At 42.3% G+C, this 18,181-nt stretch overlaps 1 protein-coding gene across 1 annotated transcript; it reads left to right on the top strand.

Moving 5' to 3' along the window:
- Window positions 1-181: 181 nt before the first annotated feature.
- On the top strand, window positions 182-17,438 carry LOC117454298 (nuclear cap-binding protein subunit 1). Its single transcript, XM_034093482.1, has 23 exons — window positions 182-366; window positions 1,244-1,332; window positions 1,463-1,563; window positions 1,652-1,808; window positions 2,113-2,220; window positions 2,417-2,538; window positions 2,688-2,757; window positions 4,346-4,561; window positions 7,547-7,644; window positions 7,715-7,778; window positions 7,866-7,976; window positions 9,938-10,002; window positions 10,083-10,145; window positions 10,762-10,836; window positions 11,019-11,122; window positions 11,262-11,384; window positions 12,129-12,231; window positions 14,207-14,300; window positions 14,388-14,491; window positions 15,994-16,114; window positions 16,389-16,529; window positions 16,677-16,790; window positions 16,904-17,438. Exons 1-23 carry the CDS (start codon window positions 330-332, stop codon window positions 17,015-17,017), a joined length of 2,394 nt encoding a protein of 797 aa, XP_033949373.1. The 5' UTR covers window positions 182-329; the 3' UTR covers window positions 17,018-17,438.
- Window positions 17,439-18,181: the final 743 nt, after the last annotated feature.

Below are 18,181 nucleotides of genomic sequence, written 5' to 3'. Positions count from 1 at the left end.
TGTCTTATGTAATGTCTTATGTAATGAATCTGAAATAGGAAACTGTATTCCTTAATGTATTTTTTCTATATGTCTACCCCTGATGGCAACTTTCTTGAATACAAAATATATGATGTTCTTGAAAAATAAAGGGAAAATATATACGTTATTCAAAAACGATGCACCTTCCTGTTGCCCCGGATGTCCATCACTTGAGTCGGACCCGTAGTATTTTTCTCCACGAATAGCGTCCAGGCTGAATGATCTAGAAGCCCTGCAAAGCTGCATTATTATTTCATATTCTTTTTTTGTCGAATTTCCTTAAATTTATAGTGAAACGGAATAACAAAATGTCCAGGAGACGACACAGCGAGAGCGAGAATGACGGTTAGTGAGCGTTAGTTACATGTGTACAGCTAGCACAACCAGACGTTGTGCTAACGAGCTAACGTTAGCGTGTTTGATCACTTCGATGCAATTATGGTTATACATTACTTCACGAATTTAAGTTTAAGTCTTTTCATTGTAACATTAACATGTCTCGCAGTAAATACGGGTTGATTTGTGGTGTCGGTATAGCGGGTTGAAAGCTAGAAGGTTTTTGTTTTACCAGTGTTAACCTGTGTATGTTAGCACTAGCTGCTAGGCTAGCTACTGTTAACCTGTGTGGGTCGGCAACCAAGTGATGTGAATAATACAAATGCCTCACTTAGAGTAGTTTATATTAAATGTACCGATGCTTTGTTTTACTATCCACAAGAATATCCATAAACCACTGACGCATGGCCAGTTAAAAGTACTTATTGATGAGCAGTTAAGGGAAAATCCACCTTAAAACTGAACTATAATTATTTAAAAGTGCAACTTTACTTTTAGATTCCAATTACTTTTAAAGGATGACTGCTTTCATTGATTGCAAGGATATATTCATGTTTGCTAGATAACAGACATTGTCCAGTTGTAACACCATCATCAACTCCATCTGTAGTCCCTACTAATTCAGGGTCAGTCATATTCACCTAATGACTCATTGTCTCAGCTTTTCACATGTTAATTTGTTGAAGTTCCTCTGCAAGGAGAACCTGATAGAATACATTTAAATCTGAGCTATATAATATTAACCCTGAGATGTGTTTACAGCCTGGCTTCATAAACACATCTCATGGTGTTACGGTGTGTTTTGCATTAAGGCTGCCATTGAGTTACTCTTATCAGTTCCTGTTTGTCTTCCACTCACTTTGCGGTTGTTCTTTTGCTCTTTCAGGAGGTCAGGAACACAAAAGGAGGAGAACGTCGGAGCCCATTGAAATAGAAGATCGCCTGGAGTCACTGATATGTCGTGTGGGGGAGAAGGTAAAACGTCCACCAGGGAAATCTAGCTAGATCTATGTAGAGCACTTCTCTTCTCCTCACAGGCTCTGATATCATTTAAAACACGATAGTTCAGCAAAAACAAACCAAATTGTTTACTTTTTCTTCCCAGAGTACTTCGTCCCTGGAGAGCAACTTGGAGGGGCTTGCAGGTGTCCTGGAGGCCGACCTTCCAAACTACAAAAACAAAATCCTGCGCATTTTATGTGCCGTGTAAGTTCCTCGCCACTTCTCACATGCTCACTGTTGAATGCTGACCGTTTGCGTGGTCTTTTCTCACTGCGTTGTGTTTGGGTGACAGCGCCCGCCTCCTCCCCGAGAAGCTGTCTGTGTACACGACTCTGGTCGGCCTCCTGAACGCCAGGAACTACAACTTTGGGGGCGAGTTTGTGGAAGCCATGATCAGACAACTCAAGGAGACTCTGAAAAACAACCTGTACAACGAAGCGGTTTACTTGGTACGCTGACTTTTATTTATTCATCGACCGTGACTGTTATTTTGTATATATTGATTGTTGTGCTTTTATTTATGTCTGTGTGCATATGTGTGTGTCTGTTGATTATTTATATACAGGTATATACATATTTTTGTACATATTGTTATATATTTTTGTATTCAGGATTGTGAGAAACGGTATTTCAATCTCTCCGTCTGTACACACAAACTGAAAGATTGACAATAAAGTCGACTTTGACTGACACCTAAAATAATCCTCACATCTCTTTTGCTTTCTCTGTTGATACGATATCTTCTCTCTGTAGGTGCGTTTTCTGTCTGACTTGGTCAACTGCCATGTGATCGCCGCTCCTTCGATGGTGGCCATGTTCGAAAACTTTATCAGTGTTACTCAAGAGGAAGACGTACCACAGGTGGGTGGAAGAGGGTGTAGAGCTAATGCATATTTGAAATGAAAACTAACAAAGTGCAACTGCAATGTTTTGAAGCTTTTTGGCGTCACTCAAACATGTCTCCTGACACCAGGTGACTTTACACCAGATGACTTTATATTCGGGAGGAAACGTTAACGGTTGAGTTGAGACGTTTTAAGTGTTGTTGTGTCCTCAGGTGCGGGCGGACTGGTATGTGTACGTGGTTCTGTCCTGCCTGCCCTGGGTGGGGAAGGAGCTTTACGAGAAGAAAGACGTGGAGATGGACCGACTCTTCAGCCAGGTCGATGGCTTCCTCAAGTAAGAAGTCTGCCGTGCTTTCTAGATCCTTCCTGTTTTACCTGTTTGTTTTTCATATGTATTTATTTTGTTAACATTGTAGTTATTTGTTCAGCCTTTGTTATATTGGTCAGCTCTTCCTTAATGTCACACTTCTCTTGACTTTCCAGACGGCGAGTGAAGACTCACGTCTCCATGCTGCAGGTGTGGACCGCCGAGAAGCCCCACCTACAAGAGGAGGTGAGAGGAGGATCAAAGAACGACATTTTCCCCTATTATAATTTGGAAACAATAATAATTGTGAATCACATTCGCATGACATTGTACACATGCTCACCGATTGTAGAATTCACTTCATGAGATATTATGACAGCGGAAAAATACTCCCGCTATCTAATAAGGCTCACCTGAGGCGTTTTAATGTCCAGAAGTCATTCCTAAATGTAAATATGGAGTTCTTCCCATATCAGATGTCCATTAAAGGGTGTTGAACATATTGCAGGGTTCCTACGGTCATTACAAACCTGGAGAAGTCGTGGAATTCAAAATGCTAATTCCAGTTCCTGGAAAACAATATTTTCCCCGAAGTTTTGGAAAAGTCAAGGAAATGTAACTAAAGTTGCATCAAATATAATTTATATTTTATCTAATCGCCGACATAGTAATACTATAATGATAATAAATACTGTATCGTATAGTAATGAACGTAAAATGACATTTAACTGACGAGGTATTTTGCTGGTGAGAGATTTGAGTTGAGCGTGTAGAAGCTGGTAAGCCTTTGATTTGTTTTATCGGCACGACATGTTTCAGATGCAGACCTTATTTTCCTGTTCGATGTTCAAATAAACCATTTTCAGTGGTACGCTGAGAAAGAGTCATGTTTTTGGTCATGGAGAATGAGGTAAAGGTCATGGAGAAGTCATTGGTGAAAAGGTGTATGAACCCTGATATTGTCTTCTGTGTTGAAATGGTCAATGCATGCATTTTTGTTTCTATATTTCTAATATAAGATAAGGCTTTATTGTCTCCCTTAGGAGAAATGTGTCCTGGGCATCGAGATAATACACATAAAACATGCAGGTCAGTCAGTCATAGATACAGAACAGAGATCACATGTCACATGGCAAAGAAACAAACGGGAAACATACAGGTACAGCACTTTCCCTATTGCACCTGCATAGTGTCCGTCAGATTGCACATATCCCTATTTAACCTTCTCGATGGCACAAACTACACTGTAAACATTGCCCCTCCCAACAACTCCTAACGGCATAATCACGATTGTTTCTGACTGTTCAGCAGCTCGAGTGACTTGATATGATGTCGTCAATGAACTATTTGAGACTCAATCTGACTCTAAACGATCACAAAGTCGCACAGATGTGATCAAATGAAGCAGTCCTGGTCCTTTTTAAGCCTGATGTTTTATTTCTTATTAAAATAAGCTGGTGATGGCTTGGCCTGGACATAAGCTTTTAGTGTTGGGGTCAGTTTTTTAGGAAGTGTGGTTGTTACTTGAATTACCAAATATTCTGGCCTTCCAAATATATCACTTATATATAATGTATTATATTGATCATTTGGGTCCTTCAGTTTCCGATTTATTTTGGGTAAATACCTTTTACATTGTAGTAAATGGAGAGGAGGCAAGCCATCCTTTCCCCGTTTCATAAAAGAGTTCAAGTTCTTTTTTTCTGTCCGTTAAAAAAATACAATCTTGTAACCTCATGTCATTTTAATGTTCTTTGCACTTATGTTGGTAACTTGATGATATCCTCACCTGTTCTAAATATGTTTTGACCCCCCCCCTCCTGTCCTCCCTCAGTACCTGGACTGCCTGTGGGCTCAGATCCAGAAGCTGAAGAAGGACCGCTGGCAGGAGCGCCACATCCTGCGTCCGTACATCGCCTTCGACAGCGTGCTGTGTGAAGCCCTGCAGCACAACCTGCCCCCCTTCACCCCCCCGGGACACATCCCCGGCGCCCAGTACCCCATGCCCCACGTCGTCTTCCGCATGTTCGACTACACCGACGCCCCAGAGGTACAACACAATTCTCTGAGGACATTTCAGCAGTTACAAAGAAATATACCTGCAGTTACACGGGGAGTAGTACACCTCTGCAATAAGGGAACGCTATACATCGAAACCCTCCGCTTCTCGTTGTCCTTTCCGTATACAACGTTCATGAACGTTATACAATAACAGAAGGGATGTTTCATTGACATAGTGAGGGACAATCCTGCAGGTGTGATAACAGTCAAACAAACAAGAAATTACAATATTTTGGTAACTAGACCAAGCAACCATTTTCGTTTGGTGATAGAACTGGTTATCAGCTCGTCAGTAGTTTGTTAATTCTATAAAATGTGGCCGTGTCTGGCGAAGAAAGGAAACCCAATCCGACCATAGCTCAGTAAATCTATTCATCTGTAGGCGATACATGTACATTCCATAGAGCGCCACAGTGACGCGCCCTAAAACCCGGAAACTAAGGCCCAATCCCAAACCACTGCCTCGACCCTACCCCTCCGTCTGTAGCCACACTCGCAGCTCAACGAGGCTCCTCCTGTCAGATGGAGGAAACACAGCAGCAAGCTTTGGGACGGCCTCCCCTCTCTCCGGCACAAACAGGAAGTGCCGTAACTGTTTGTAACAACGGTTTCAAATCAGCATCTCTTAGACAAAAAGTTTAAATGAATAACTCAAATAAAACTCCAAACATCTTTCATTGTGTTTCAAAGCTCTTTTAGTTTTAAACCTGATGTTTAGAAGCTTCTTAGTTTTTGCAACGGTCTGTAAATATACACAACTTTATAATAACATGCACACATTTACCTTTTTCTAGACTAAACACAGACCTGATCCTAAGTTAAAACATATGAGGTCATCATGAGGTAACATCGCAGTTTATCAGTGGATGTTTGCTGGAACTACTTTTAACAGCTTGTTTCCTGACGGACACACACAGCGTGACTCCGGTCAGGGAGAGACCGGTCTCAAGTCAGCACCGCTGCAGACTCGCTGTTTGAGGGCTTGATAGCCCACTCCCGCTCCACACTCGTTGCTTTGGAACAGCCCTCAATATGGCGGACCCTCCGCGTGAGGGGTAGGGGGTAGGGGGTAGGGGCGGTTTGGGAATGGGCCTCGGTTAGCATTTTACCACTTCCGGTTCCTTCGCCAAAAAGCAATGCCATTGAATCTCTCCTTAGGCTTTTGGAAAATACCTGGAACTAAGGTCTGTGGTTGAAACACATTTAAGAGACGGATCACGTTTTGTTCTACGACATTAAATCCATCAGCAGTGACCCCACGTGTGGCTGAATAGGACTACAGAAGTTGTGCGTCATTCCCCCGTGTTCTGCTTGAAAGCAAGTTCCGGCAAACTGTTCAAACAAAGGCTTCAACTTGTTCCATGTAGAATCTGTACGGTTGAATATGGATCTTAAGTTGGCGTGACGTTGAAGTCGTGCTGCTGGACTCGGCTGTAGTTGGTTTATAGCCGGATAATCTCCACATGTCGACCCTACTTTTATCATCTTCTAATCGCCAGAAGCTAAATGCTAACGTTATGCTATAAAGGAACTACAGCCGGGTCGCTGATTCAACGTCACCCCACTTACGATCCACATTCAAACATACAGACTCTAAATCAGGGGTGGGGAACCTTTTTCCTCTCAAGGGCCATTTACATGTTTCCAACTTCCTCCGAGGGCCGTACAAATGATTGACCTCTGCTTAAAAATACTAAAATCACAGCCCATTCATTTGGCCTTTCTTTCATGCTGTGCAAAGAAAAAGTAACCTCTTAATCCAGATATCTTACCATGACTCACACATGCATGCACGGCACGTGCACGGTTGTGGCATGACCACCAAAACAGAAAGATATTGGACACAACATTTGTGCAAATGTAGTTTCCTATCCATGTGAACATGATTTAAGTGTGGGGAGGTCTGAAAAGATTTTTTTTTTAAAGCATCAATCTGGTGCACTTTGAGAGCAACATTAGGAGATCTATGGATACATCTCTCAACATCCATATGAAACAGAACTGTAAGAAGATTTTATTTTTCTTTATGGATATTTTACAAATCACTCCCCTTTCAAACTGTATTCTTGTTTATTAATAACAACTTTTTTTTACTGTCATATAATATTTATACCTGTTTACTTTATTCTCTTCTTTTTAAATAACTATATAATGATCATATAAAGATGTGCCTGACTGGTTGTAGAAAAAGCTTCTCATATGTGTTAGCATAGCTAGCTAACCAGATGCTAATAACAACAAAGTAATTGTCTGTATGATCAGTATGACAGATGAACAGATCGCCACTGGGCTTACAACTAAAGACACAGCCACGCAGAAACTGCGGCATGTGTACAGCTCCTTATGGGTAGGCTACTGCAATTTTTGGAAGTCCCGGAGCGACGTTCCGGTGCTCTCCGGCATAACTGCACCCCAGAGGAGACATATACCACGTGATGACACGTTAGGCTCGTGTTGTGTTCAAGGACCCTGACCTTGGCCAGGAAAAACAGGCACTCGCTTGTTTAATTTGTTTGCGGTCTAGATTTTATTTTCTTTGTTTATAAATTACCTCGAGGGCCGTACCAAATTGTCTCGCGGGCCGTATACGGCCCGGGGGCCGGAGGTTCCCCACCCCTGCTCTAAATGGTACGAGTTGAAGTGTTTGAACAGTTTGCCGGAGGCAGGGACTTGCTTCAAAGCCGAACACGGGGAAGACTCAACCACAGACCCTATTTCCAGCTATTTTCCAAAATGGAGAAATCGCATTGCCTTTTTGTCGAAGGAATCGCAAGGAGTTTACTTCCGGGTTTTAGGACGCGTCACTGTGGCACTCGGTTCTGTATGATATTAACTATATCCATCCTTTCTTCCAGTCGGGAAGCAGCCAGTGCTAAGATGGTTTTCTTAGCACACAGATTTAAAACACATGTCAATGATTTGAATGATCTTCTGCCGTGCAGAGTCCATTGACTCTCGCCCTTTTCCCCCTCAGGGTCCCGTGATGCCCGGCAGTCATTCTGTGGAGAGATTCGTCATCGAGGAAAACCTGCACTGTATCATCAAGACTCACTGGAAGGAGAGGAAGACCTGGTGGGTACCGAGCTGCACTCCGTCTGATTGGGCCCCACACACGCTGTAACACTTCTTTGCTTTCCCTCAGTGCCGCCCAGCTACTCAGCTATCCGGGGAAAAACAAGATCCCGCTCAACTATCACATCGTGGAGGTACCGTTTTATTTTTTACAAGCTACATCTCGAGACTGTCTTCTCATCGAAATGAGGATTTGACGTATGAATGTTTGTTATTCTCAGGTGATCTTTGGAGAGCTGTTCCAGCTGCCAGCGGCTCCTCACATCGACGTCATGTACACCACGCTGCTCATCGAGCTGTGCAAACTGCAGCCCGGCTCGCTGCCGCAAGTCGTATCCTCACACCAGTGTGTCTTCAACAGAAGGGTTTCTTAATGAAGTGTATACGCTTGAAACGGTGTCCTGTGGTGGACAAACCGTATTGTTCAAAATTAAGACTTTTTCTCAAAAACTTTTCGCAAAAATAGGACTTTTTCTCCAAAATCACAAAATTAAGACTTTTTTCTCAAAAACTCAAAATTAAGACTTTTTTCTCAAAAACTCAAAATTAAGACTTTTTTCTCAAAAACTCAAAATTAAGACTTTTTTCTCAAAAACTCAAAATTAAGACTTTTTTCTCAAAAATCTGACTTTTTCTCAAAAACTCAAAATTAACACTTTTTCTCAAATCAGACCTTTTTCTCAAAAATCGGACTTTTTCTGAATACTTAAAAATGTTAACAATCACTGGTCACCGGCTTGAGCTTCAATATCAGGATCCATGTATTTATGATCCTCTCAAGAATGGAAGTATTCATTCATTCTTTTTCACAAAAATAGGACTTTTTCTCCAAAAGCTCAAAAATAAAGACTTTTTCTCAAATCTCAAAATTAAGACTTTTTCTCAAAAACTCAAAATTAAGACTTTTTCTCAAATCAGACTTTTTCTGAATACTTACATTTTTTAGCAATCACTGGTCACCAGCTTGAGCTTCAATATCAGGATCCATGTATTTATGATCCTCTCAAGAATGGAAGTAGTCATTCATTCTTTTTCACAAAAATAGGACTTTTTCTCAAATCTCACAAATTAAGACTTTTTCTCAAAAATCAAGACTTTTTCTCAAGAATCTCAAAATTAACACTTTTTTCTCAAATCAGACTTTTTCTCAAAAACTCAAAATTAAGACTTTTTTCTCAAAAACTCAAAATTAAGACTTTTTTCTCAAAAACTCAAAATTAAGACTTTTTTCTCAAACTCAAAATTAAGACTTTTTTCTCAAAAATCTGACTTTTTCTCAAAAACTCAAAATTAACACTTTTTCTCAAATCAGACCTTTTTCTCAAAAATCGGACTTTTTCTGAATACTTAAAAATGTTAACAATCACTGGTCACCGGCTTGAGCTTCAATATCAGGATCCATGTATTTATGATCCTCTCAAGAATGGAAGTATTCATTCATTCTTTTTCACAAAAATAGGACTTTTTCTCCAAAAGCTCACAAATTAAGACTTTTTCTCAAAAATCTCAAAATTAAGACTTTTTCTCAAAAACTCAAAATTAAGACTTTTTCTCAAATCAGACTTTTTCTGAATACTTACATTTTTTAGCAATCACTGGTCACCAGCTTGAGCTTCAATATCAGGATCCATGTATTTATGATCCTCTCAAGAATGGAAGTAGTCATTCATTCTTTTTCACAAAAATAGGACTTTTTCTCAAATCTCACAAATTAAGACTTTTTCTCAAAAATCAAGACTTTTTCTCAAGAATCTCAAAATTAACACTTTTTTCTCAAATCAGACTTTTTCTCAAAAACTCAAGATTAAGACTTTTTCTCAAAATTAAGACTTTTTCTCAAATCAGACCTTTTTCTCAAAAATCTGACTTTTTCTGAATACTTAAAAATGTTAACAATCACTGGTCACCGGCTTGAGTTTCAATATCAGGATCCATGTATTTATGATCCTCTCAAGAATGGAAGTATTCATTCATTCTTTTTCACAAAAATAGGACTTTCTCAAAAATCTCACAAATTAAGACTTTTTCTCAAAAATCAAGACTTTTTCTCAAAATTAAGACTTTTTCTCAAAAATCTGACTTTTTTTTTTCTATATTTACATCTTACAATGTTTACTACTATACTCAAACACACAGTCGGATGTCACACATGTTGTTATCAATCGGCCAAATGATTTCCGCTTGTTTCTGATATCGTAACATTAAACATGTGATAGTTAGGAGTCTTTAGGCACGAGGTGAAGAACACGTGTTTCTCCACTCTATCGACTTGTTTCCTGAACGCCTGCTGCAGTTGGCCCAAGCCACAGAGATGCTGTTCATGAGGCTGGACAGCATGAACACCAGCTGCATAGACCGGTGAGCTACTGGACATCTGATTACATTGATGAGGACTGAAGGAGCAGATCCCGTCTCTTACTTTTCCTTTTTCCTTGCAGACTAATCAACTGGTTTTCTCATCATTTGAGCAACTTCCAGTTTCGATGGAGCTGGGACGACTGGTGAGTGAAATCACCTTTATTTTATAGCAGCTACTGATCGTTTACATTAGTTTTAGTTTGCCATCTATAATAAATGTATGTTTGGAGAACTGAAGGAATGTTTAAATATTTAGATTAGGAGAGAACTTGAGTCCTCTTTCAGCACCACAGTGAAGAACCTCTGTGGTTCAATGCCTTGGGCTCTGACGCAGCGTCCACACGGCGGCGTGCGTTGAAGCTTGCCGGTGGGCGTGTCTGAAACTCGAAATGAATCTCCCGCCCCGGACAAACAAGCAAGCGGTTTGATTGGCTAGAGCTTGTACTGGCATATTATTTGATTGGCTGACGCTTCCGTCGAATGGGCGGAAGCGTTGAAGCTTCAACGCACGCCGCCGTGTGGACGGGCCGTGACTGAGATTCATGGTGTCGGTATTGGACAGTTTTTCTAGTAAAAGAACTGAAACTGAAATGCACCCAGACCGTTTTCACCAGGCAGGATAGCTTTGGTTTATTTCCTTAAAGGATTGGTTTTATTTATTTATTTATTTTGGACTGCTTAGTTTAGTTGTTGTTAGTTTTAGAGTTGTTGTCGGTGATAATCGGCTGCTGTGTTGACGGTGCGGTTTCCTCTGTGAAGGTCTGACTGTCTGACCATGGATCTAGAGAAGCCCAAGCCCAAGTTCATCAAAGAGGTTCTGGAGAAGTCTATGAGGTATTAAAGGTTTATTTCCACACATTGTTCCTTTGTGAATGTTCCCCTGTTCTCATTAAGTGAAAGTTCATTGAGAAGCAGCTTTAATGAATTCAAGCCTCGAAGAAGTCCTTCAGTATATTTTCTCTTTGATCTTTAAATCTAAAAACGAATTAAATGTGTCGTTCCCCCCCGCTCTACAGACTCTCCTACCACCAGAGGATCGTGGACATCGTCCCTGCATCCTTCACCGCTCTCATCCCCTCTGAAAACATCTTTGTTTACAAATACGCAGATGAGAGCAGCTGTAAGAACATTATCATCACATAGATGTTGCTCATCTAAAACATGTATCTGCTGACCTCAGTCAACCCCACATGTTTCTACAGATCTCTCCTGAACTAAGATATGAGTGAATACCTAATACAGTCTCCGCTCCCTCACAGCTTCGTTACCAGGTTACCCAGCGTCCATCACTGTGGGAGACGCCATCAAGAACCGAGCGACCAACGAGGAGATCCTGGCCATCCTCAAAGAAGTGCCCAACCCCAACCAGGAGGACGACGACGGTCAGTGTCTCAGTTCAGTGTCCTCCATCTTACCTGTGCTTTCTGAGCACTCTGCACCTGTGCTTCTTGAGGAGACTGTTAGAAAAGCTTGAGCTTCAATATCAGGATCCATGATCCTCTCAAGAATGGAAGTAGTCCAAACAAAAAAAGAGAATTTGGTGGAATTGTCCTCAAAATCTCAAAATTCTGACTTTTTCTCAAAAATAATAATAATGCATTACATTTTTTTTTTTTTTTTATTAGAGCGCTTTTACAGGTGCTCAAAGCGCTTTACAAGTACACATTACACATATTAGACATGTAAGAGTAAAACAAATTTGACTTTTTCTAAAAATCTAAAACTTAAAGGAGGGGTAGGTACGTTTGAGAAACCGGCTCGAGATCGCTAGAATTTGAAAATACACAACCGGAGAAAATCTGCCACTTCACATGACCAATGAGGGCACGAGATAAGTTTGTGCCCCGATGGAAGGCTGACAGGCAGGTAGGCCATCCAATCCGTTTAGCCGGATTGGTTGTACTTTTTACAGTATCACGGCTTCCACAGATGACATTTTTTTATGGATTTTTTGTCAAAGCACTTCAGATATTCATTGCTATCGGGATGTTAAGAGCATTCCATGAAATATAACAAAGTGTATCTCCAGCCGGTTTCTGAAACGTACCTACCCCACCTTTAAGACTTTTTCTCAAAATAAAAAATCTCAAAATCAAGGCATCATTTTGTTTCTGTTCCTAATTCAGATGAGGGCGAGAGCTTCAACCCTCTGAAGGTGGATGTGTTCCTGCAGACTCTGCTCCACCTGGCAGCCAAATCCTTCAGCCACTCCTTCAGCGCCCTCGGGAAGTAAGTTCAACACGACAGGAAGACTGACTCCGCTTCACATCAGTGTGTAGCCCACCAAGATGTCTCTTCTACATCAACATGTGTCCCCTCTTCTTCATGTCTCTTCTACATCAACATGTGTCCCCTCTTCTCCATGTCTCTTCTACATCAACGTGTGTCCCCTCTTCTTCATGTCTCTTCTACATCAGCATGTGTCCCCTCTTCTCCATGTCTCTTCTACATCAACATGTGTCCCCTCTTCTCCGTGTCTCTTCTACATCAACATGTGTCGCCTCTTCTTCGTGTCTCTTCTACATCAACATGTGTCCCCTCTTCTTCATGTCTCTTCTACATCAACATGTGTCCCCTCTTCTTCATGTCTCTTCTACATCAACATGTGTCCCCTCTTCTCCATGTCTCTTCTACATCAACATGTGTCCCCTCTTCTCCGTGTCTCTTCTACATCAACATGTGTCGCCTCTTCTTCGTGTCTCTTCTACATCAACATGTGTCCCCTCTTCTTCATGTCTCTTCTACATCAACATGTGTCCCCTCTTCTTCATGTCTCTTCTACATCAACATGTGTCCCCTCTTCTCCATGTCTCTTCTACATCAACATGTGTCCCCTCTTCTTCATGTCTCTTCTACATCAGCATGTGTCCCCTCTTCTCCACGTCTCTTCTACATCAGCATGTGTCCCCTCTTCTCCGTGTCTCTTCTACATCAACATGTGTCCCCTCTTCTCCACGTCTCTTCTACATCAACATGTGTCCCCTCTTCTTCATGTCTCTTCTACATCAGCATGTGTCCCCTCTTCTCCACGTCTCTTCTACATCAGCATGTGTCCCCTCTTCTCCGTGTCTCTTCTACATCAACATGTGTCCCCTCTTCTCCACGTCTCTTCTACATCAACATGTGTCCCCTCTTCTTCATGTCTCTTCTACATCAACATGTGTCCCCTCTTCTTCACGTCTCTTCTACATCAACATGTGTCCCCTCTTCTTCATGTCTCTTCTACATCAACATGTGTCCCCTCTTCTTCATGTCTCTTCTACATCAACATGTGTCCCCTCTTCTTCATGTCTCCTCTACATCAACATGTGTCCCCTCTTCTTCATGTCTCTTCTACATCAACATGTGTCCCCTCTTCTTCATGTCTCTTCTACATCAACATGTGTCCCCTCTTCTCCATGTCTCTTCTACATCAACATGTGTCCCCTCTTCCTCATGTCTTTTCTACATCAACACGTGTCCTCTCTACTTCATGTCTCTTCTACATCAACATGTGTCCCCTCTTCTTCATGTCTCTTCTACATCAACATGTGTCCCCTCTTCTTCACGTCTCTTCTACATCAACATGTGTCCCCTCTTCTTCACGTCTCTTCTACATCAACATGTGTCCCCTCTTCTTCATGTCTCTTCTACATCAACATGTGTCCCCTCTTCTCCATGTCTCTTCTACATCAACATGTGTCCCCTCTTCCTCACGTCTCTTCTACATCAACATGTGTCCCCTCTTCTCCATGTCTCTTCTACATCAACATGTGTCCCCTCTGTGGAAAGAGACTCTGAAAGTTTCAGGAACAAAGATTCTCTCTCTTTTTGTCCTGATCCATTTCTATAAAAACCTGATCAGATTTTGGCCACTTGATGATGTCATCACGATGTGTTGTCTTGTGTAACCGTTAGCCAATCAGCAACAAGGTACCCCCCCCCCCACTTATCACCTGAATCTCCTCTAGAGCTCCATTGAGTTCTTTGTAACCAGATGTCTCTCAGTGGGGCGTGGGGAGGGGCTCCTTATCTTCATCTAAAGTAACAGACAGAGAATCAGCACTTTGGAAACAGGGCTGAAACAGAGGGGATTATGGGTAATGCGGCAATGATCTCTTTGGTGTTTCAGCCAATCAGAGACCGGCTCTGTATTTATCTGAGACCTGTGACATATTGATGAAAGACAGCACGATAGAGGACTCACCTGGCTCTCACTCCCCAGGTTCCACGAGGTCCTGAAGGCCCTGACGGAGAACGACGAGGGCAAGGTGCACATCCTCAAAGTGGTTTATGAAGCGTGGAAGAATCACCCACAGGTACAAAGGAAAGCCCTCCAATCAGATGCAAGCTTTGATCCGTGTGTGTGAGCAGCTGAACATGTGTGTGTCTCTGCTGCCCTGCAGATGGTGGCCGTGTTGGTGGATAAACTGATCCGGACGCAGATCGTGGACTGCGCTGCCGTGGCCAACTGGCTCTTCTCTCAGGACATGGCTCACGAGTTCTCCAGGTGAGAGGACTCACACTCTGTACCTACTTTCATACTGTTTTAAAGGATCTAACGTGTTTCAATAGCAATATTTATGTTTTCATATTTCTTTTATATTTTAATCGTTTAACCTTTATTAGAATTATGGCATTTTTATTACTATCTTATTTTTTTTTAAATTTCCGTCGTACCTTTATGTTCACTTAGTTTTATATTGTGCATCGACTCGGTTGTCTTGTGTCTTATCTGTCGGAGAGAAACCATTATGTATTCTATTTGTATTATCATACCTTTCACCTCACAGCAGCTTTTCTAAAGGCTTGGAGCTGGGCGTGTCTGACAGCTTGGGGTTTTTTGCGAGCAACGCGACCAACAACCAATCACATGAATCTCCCGCCCCCGACATACAAAGCAAAAAACCCCGGGGATTTTATGGGAGCAATATATATATATATAAACTCCCCAAACAGGTGAAACCCTACCAGTTTCCCCCACTGTCTCTGCCACCTCCCTCCATGCCTGGTTCCTCCGGTTTGTATCCCGTTAATAGTTCTGGTCGTAAAGAACCGGGTGATTTGCTACCGTAACTTCTCGTTTGGAATATGAGGAAATGAACTGCGGTCTGGCTCTCCCTGCTTACACGCGGTTTGATTGGCTAGCGCTTCTACTGTCAGATTTGCATAAACGTGTTTGATTGGCTGGCGCTTCCAGCTCAGCTTCAAAAGTTGAACATTGCTCAACTTTGGAATCCTGGACATCCTGGACATCCTGGAAATCTTTGCTTCGCTCCCCCACAATGCAGTTCGGCGAAAAGCGAGGCAAAGTGACGTCATCCCCATTCAAAGTCAACGGGCAGAGAAGCGTTGGAAGATTCTTCTGAAGCTGCTGTGTGGACGTACCGTTAATGTTACATTTTGCTGCGTGTGCCTTTTTAAAAGTTCTTAACAAATCACCTGAGGGGAAGTTCTTTATTTTGAACTTGTGACGAGTCATTTAGTAAAGCACGTTGAGCTGCATGTGTGGTATGAATAAGGCTTTGTTATTATTACATGGACACGTTCCTTGTTCTATTTAAAGGGTTAATAAATAATGCACATTTATTCAGCCAGAAAACATAAAAGCGAAAGCTCTGTTTCCGGCATTATTGGTTAACAAGCTGTTACCTGCTGCCCCTTCCCGCTGCCTCCGCTCATCAGAAGCCTCCTGTCCCCCCACCCGCACCAAGCACGGACCTGGGGGGACAGAGCCTTCTCCGTCGCTGCCCCCTCCCTCTGGAACTCACTCCCCCAACCAATCAGAGACTGCACTGACTTCACCACCTTCAAAGCACTCACCTCTTCAGTCTGGCTTTTAATGTGTGATTGTTTTTGTATTATTTAACTTTAACTTTATATTTATTTGTTGTTCCTTCCTTTTCCCTTCACTGCATCTGTAAAGCGTCTTTGAGCACCTGTAAAAGCGCCAACAAATTAAACTAATCTGTTATCTCTCGGCCTCTGAAATATCTCCCTCTCCTCCTCCAGACTCTTCGTGTGGGAGATTCTGCACTCGACCATCAGGAAGATGGACAAACACGTGCAGAAGATCCAGCAGGAGTTGGAGGAGGCCAAGGACAAGCTGGAGAAGCAGCAGCACAAACACAAGGTGCCTTTACCCACCATCAGCTTCAGCCTCAGCATCCGTGTATTTCTGATCCTCAAGAATTGAAGTGGTCAAAACAAAAAAAGATAATTTGTTGGTATTTTTCTCAAAATCTCAACATTCTGACTTTTTCCTGAAAACTTTAAAATGTACTCGGCTGCCGTCGGGATGCCTTTGTTGTCATGTTGCTCTGACGTTGGAGGAGGACATTCAGTACTTTCCCAACACCACGCCATGGCGGTGATTTAAAGCTTCGGACTTAACTGTTTGTCCGCAGAGGGACAGCGGGGACGAAGAGGACATGGAGAAGAACAGCGAGGATGAGGAGGGTCAGCTGGAGGAGCAGATCGACCGGCTGCAGGAGAAGGTGGAGTCGGCTCAGAGCGAGCAGAAGAACCTCTTCCTCGTCATCTTCCAGGTACGCAGAGTGCCAGGGACGCATGTCCTCCTGTTCTCCTTTTTTAATGAGCCGCTTCTCTGAATAGCCCGACCATGTCGCTGCAGAAATGTGACGATAGACAAGAGGACACGCGACTAAATGTAATATCATCTCCCCCCCCCCCAGCGCTTCATCATGCTGCTGACGGAGCATCTGGTCCGCTGTGAGACGGGCAGCGCGGACATCAGCACGCCCTGGTACAAGAACTGCATCGAGAGGCTGCAGCAGGTTTTCCTCATGGTGAGACACACACACACACACACAGACACACAGACACACAGACACACACACACACACACAGACACACACACACACAGCAGTAACCTAATGTGTGTAACCTCTCCCTCCTGCAGCACCATGTGACCATCCAGCAGTACATGGGCACTCTGGAGAACCTGCTGTTCACCGCAGAGCTGGACCCCCACATCCTGGCTGTGTACCAGCAGTTCTGTGCCCTGCAGCTCTGAGAGACACACACACACACACACACACACACGCGTAATTGGATGAAACGTGTACCCGTGTTCTCGCAGTACCTGTGCTAAACACATTAGAAACTACCAGCTCTTGCATCAAGAATCTCCTCATTAGTTTGTTTTCATTTCAGTATTTCCGTGCCATTGGACATGTTGGCTTCGTGCAACCGGATGTCTTTCAGTAGGAATTGAAACGCGTGAGACCGATCCTCCGTCATTAATTTGCTGTAGTGTTTTCCTTTCTTTGTCTTGTTTTTGCTTGTTTCAAGTTTTACTTCCTGCTCGTATTCTTATGACCGGGTCTTTTTAAAACTGTCTGAGTCCAGACGGAGAGGTTTCAGTCGGAGCGCTCTACTTTTTTACATTTGTTTTATGTGGAAATGATTAAATCTCTGCAGAGTCTTTACCCGCCGCCCGTCTGTCATGTCATTTTCTTCAGCTTCAAAACATTTCCCATCTGTTGTATGTTGTATAAATGACTTTATGCATCGTGGGGAAACGCCTGTTGAATCTTCAGAGGCTGCAATTGCAAATTAATCGGCATCCAAATATGATTTAGTCTAAAACACCATCTAATATTTCAATAGAGCACCAGAGTATATTATTATTAACCCTTAAGTGGGTCTTTTTGGACCCGGTGAGGTGGTTTTCTTGAAGTATCTTTGTAATTAAATGTTTGTATCATTTCATATTCCAGCTATTCCTCAAAAAACATGTTTTGGATATCAAGCCATTCACATTTTAAATTTACATTTTTAGAAATTGTAGTTTTTGTATTTCTACCCCGAGCTTCCATAAGTGGGTCAAAAATTACCTGCATGCATTTCCTATGGGAACCTTTGATTCTTATCACCTGTTGCTTTCAGGAACACATTCACTGTGGACCACGCAGACGACATCACAAGTGACACCTCAGGAAGATTGTTTTAGTAAAATAATCTTATTATACTGACAGGTATCAGATCTTGCTGTGTAAAATAATTGTACACAGCAAGATCTGATACCTGTCAGTATAATACTAATAATAATACATTATATTTGTATAGGGCTTTTCAAGGACTTAAAATCGCTTTACAATATAAGGGAAGGTTAGGGTGGGGGGGGTATAGGACTATCAAAGTTGGTCAACCGGCATGGATTGATGGGGGTGGGCTA

This window comes from Pseudochaenichthys georgianus, chromosome 10 (assembly GCF_902827115.2).
Source record: "Pseudochaenichthys georgianus chromosome 10, fPseGeo1.2, whole genome shotgun sequence".
Classification (NCBI taxonomy): Eukaryota; Metazoa; Chordata; class Actinopteri; order Perciformes; family Channichthyidae; genus Pseudochaenichthys; species Pseudochaenichthys georgianus.
Note: the sequence above shows the minus strand (reverse complement) of the source record. Positions and strands in the feature narration are given on the sequence as shown.

Coding starts and splice junctions, on each gene's coding strand:
- LOC117454298 (XM_034093482.1), top strand. CDS start 330: ATGTCCAGGAGACGACACAGCGAGAGCGAGAATGACG. Junction 2,539..2,687: donor CAGGTCGATGGCTTCCTCAA/GTAAGAAGTCTG, acceptor TTGACTTTCCAG/ACGGCGAGTGAAGACTCACG. Junction 4,562..7,546: donor ACTACACCGACGCCCCAGAG/GTACAACACAAT, acceptor TTTCCCCCTCAG/GGTCCCGTGATGCCCGGCAG.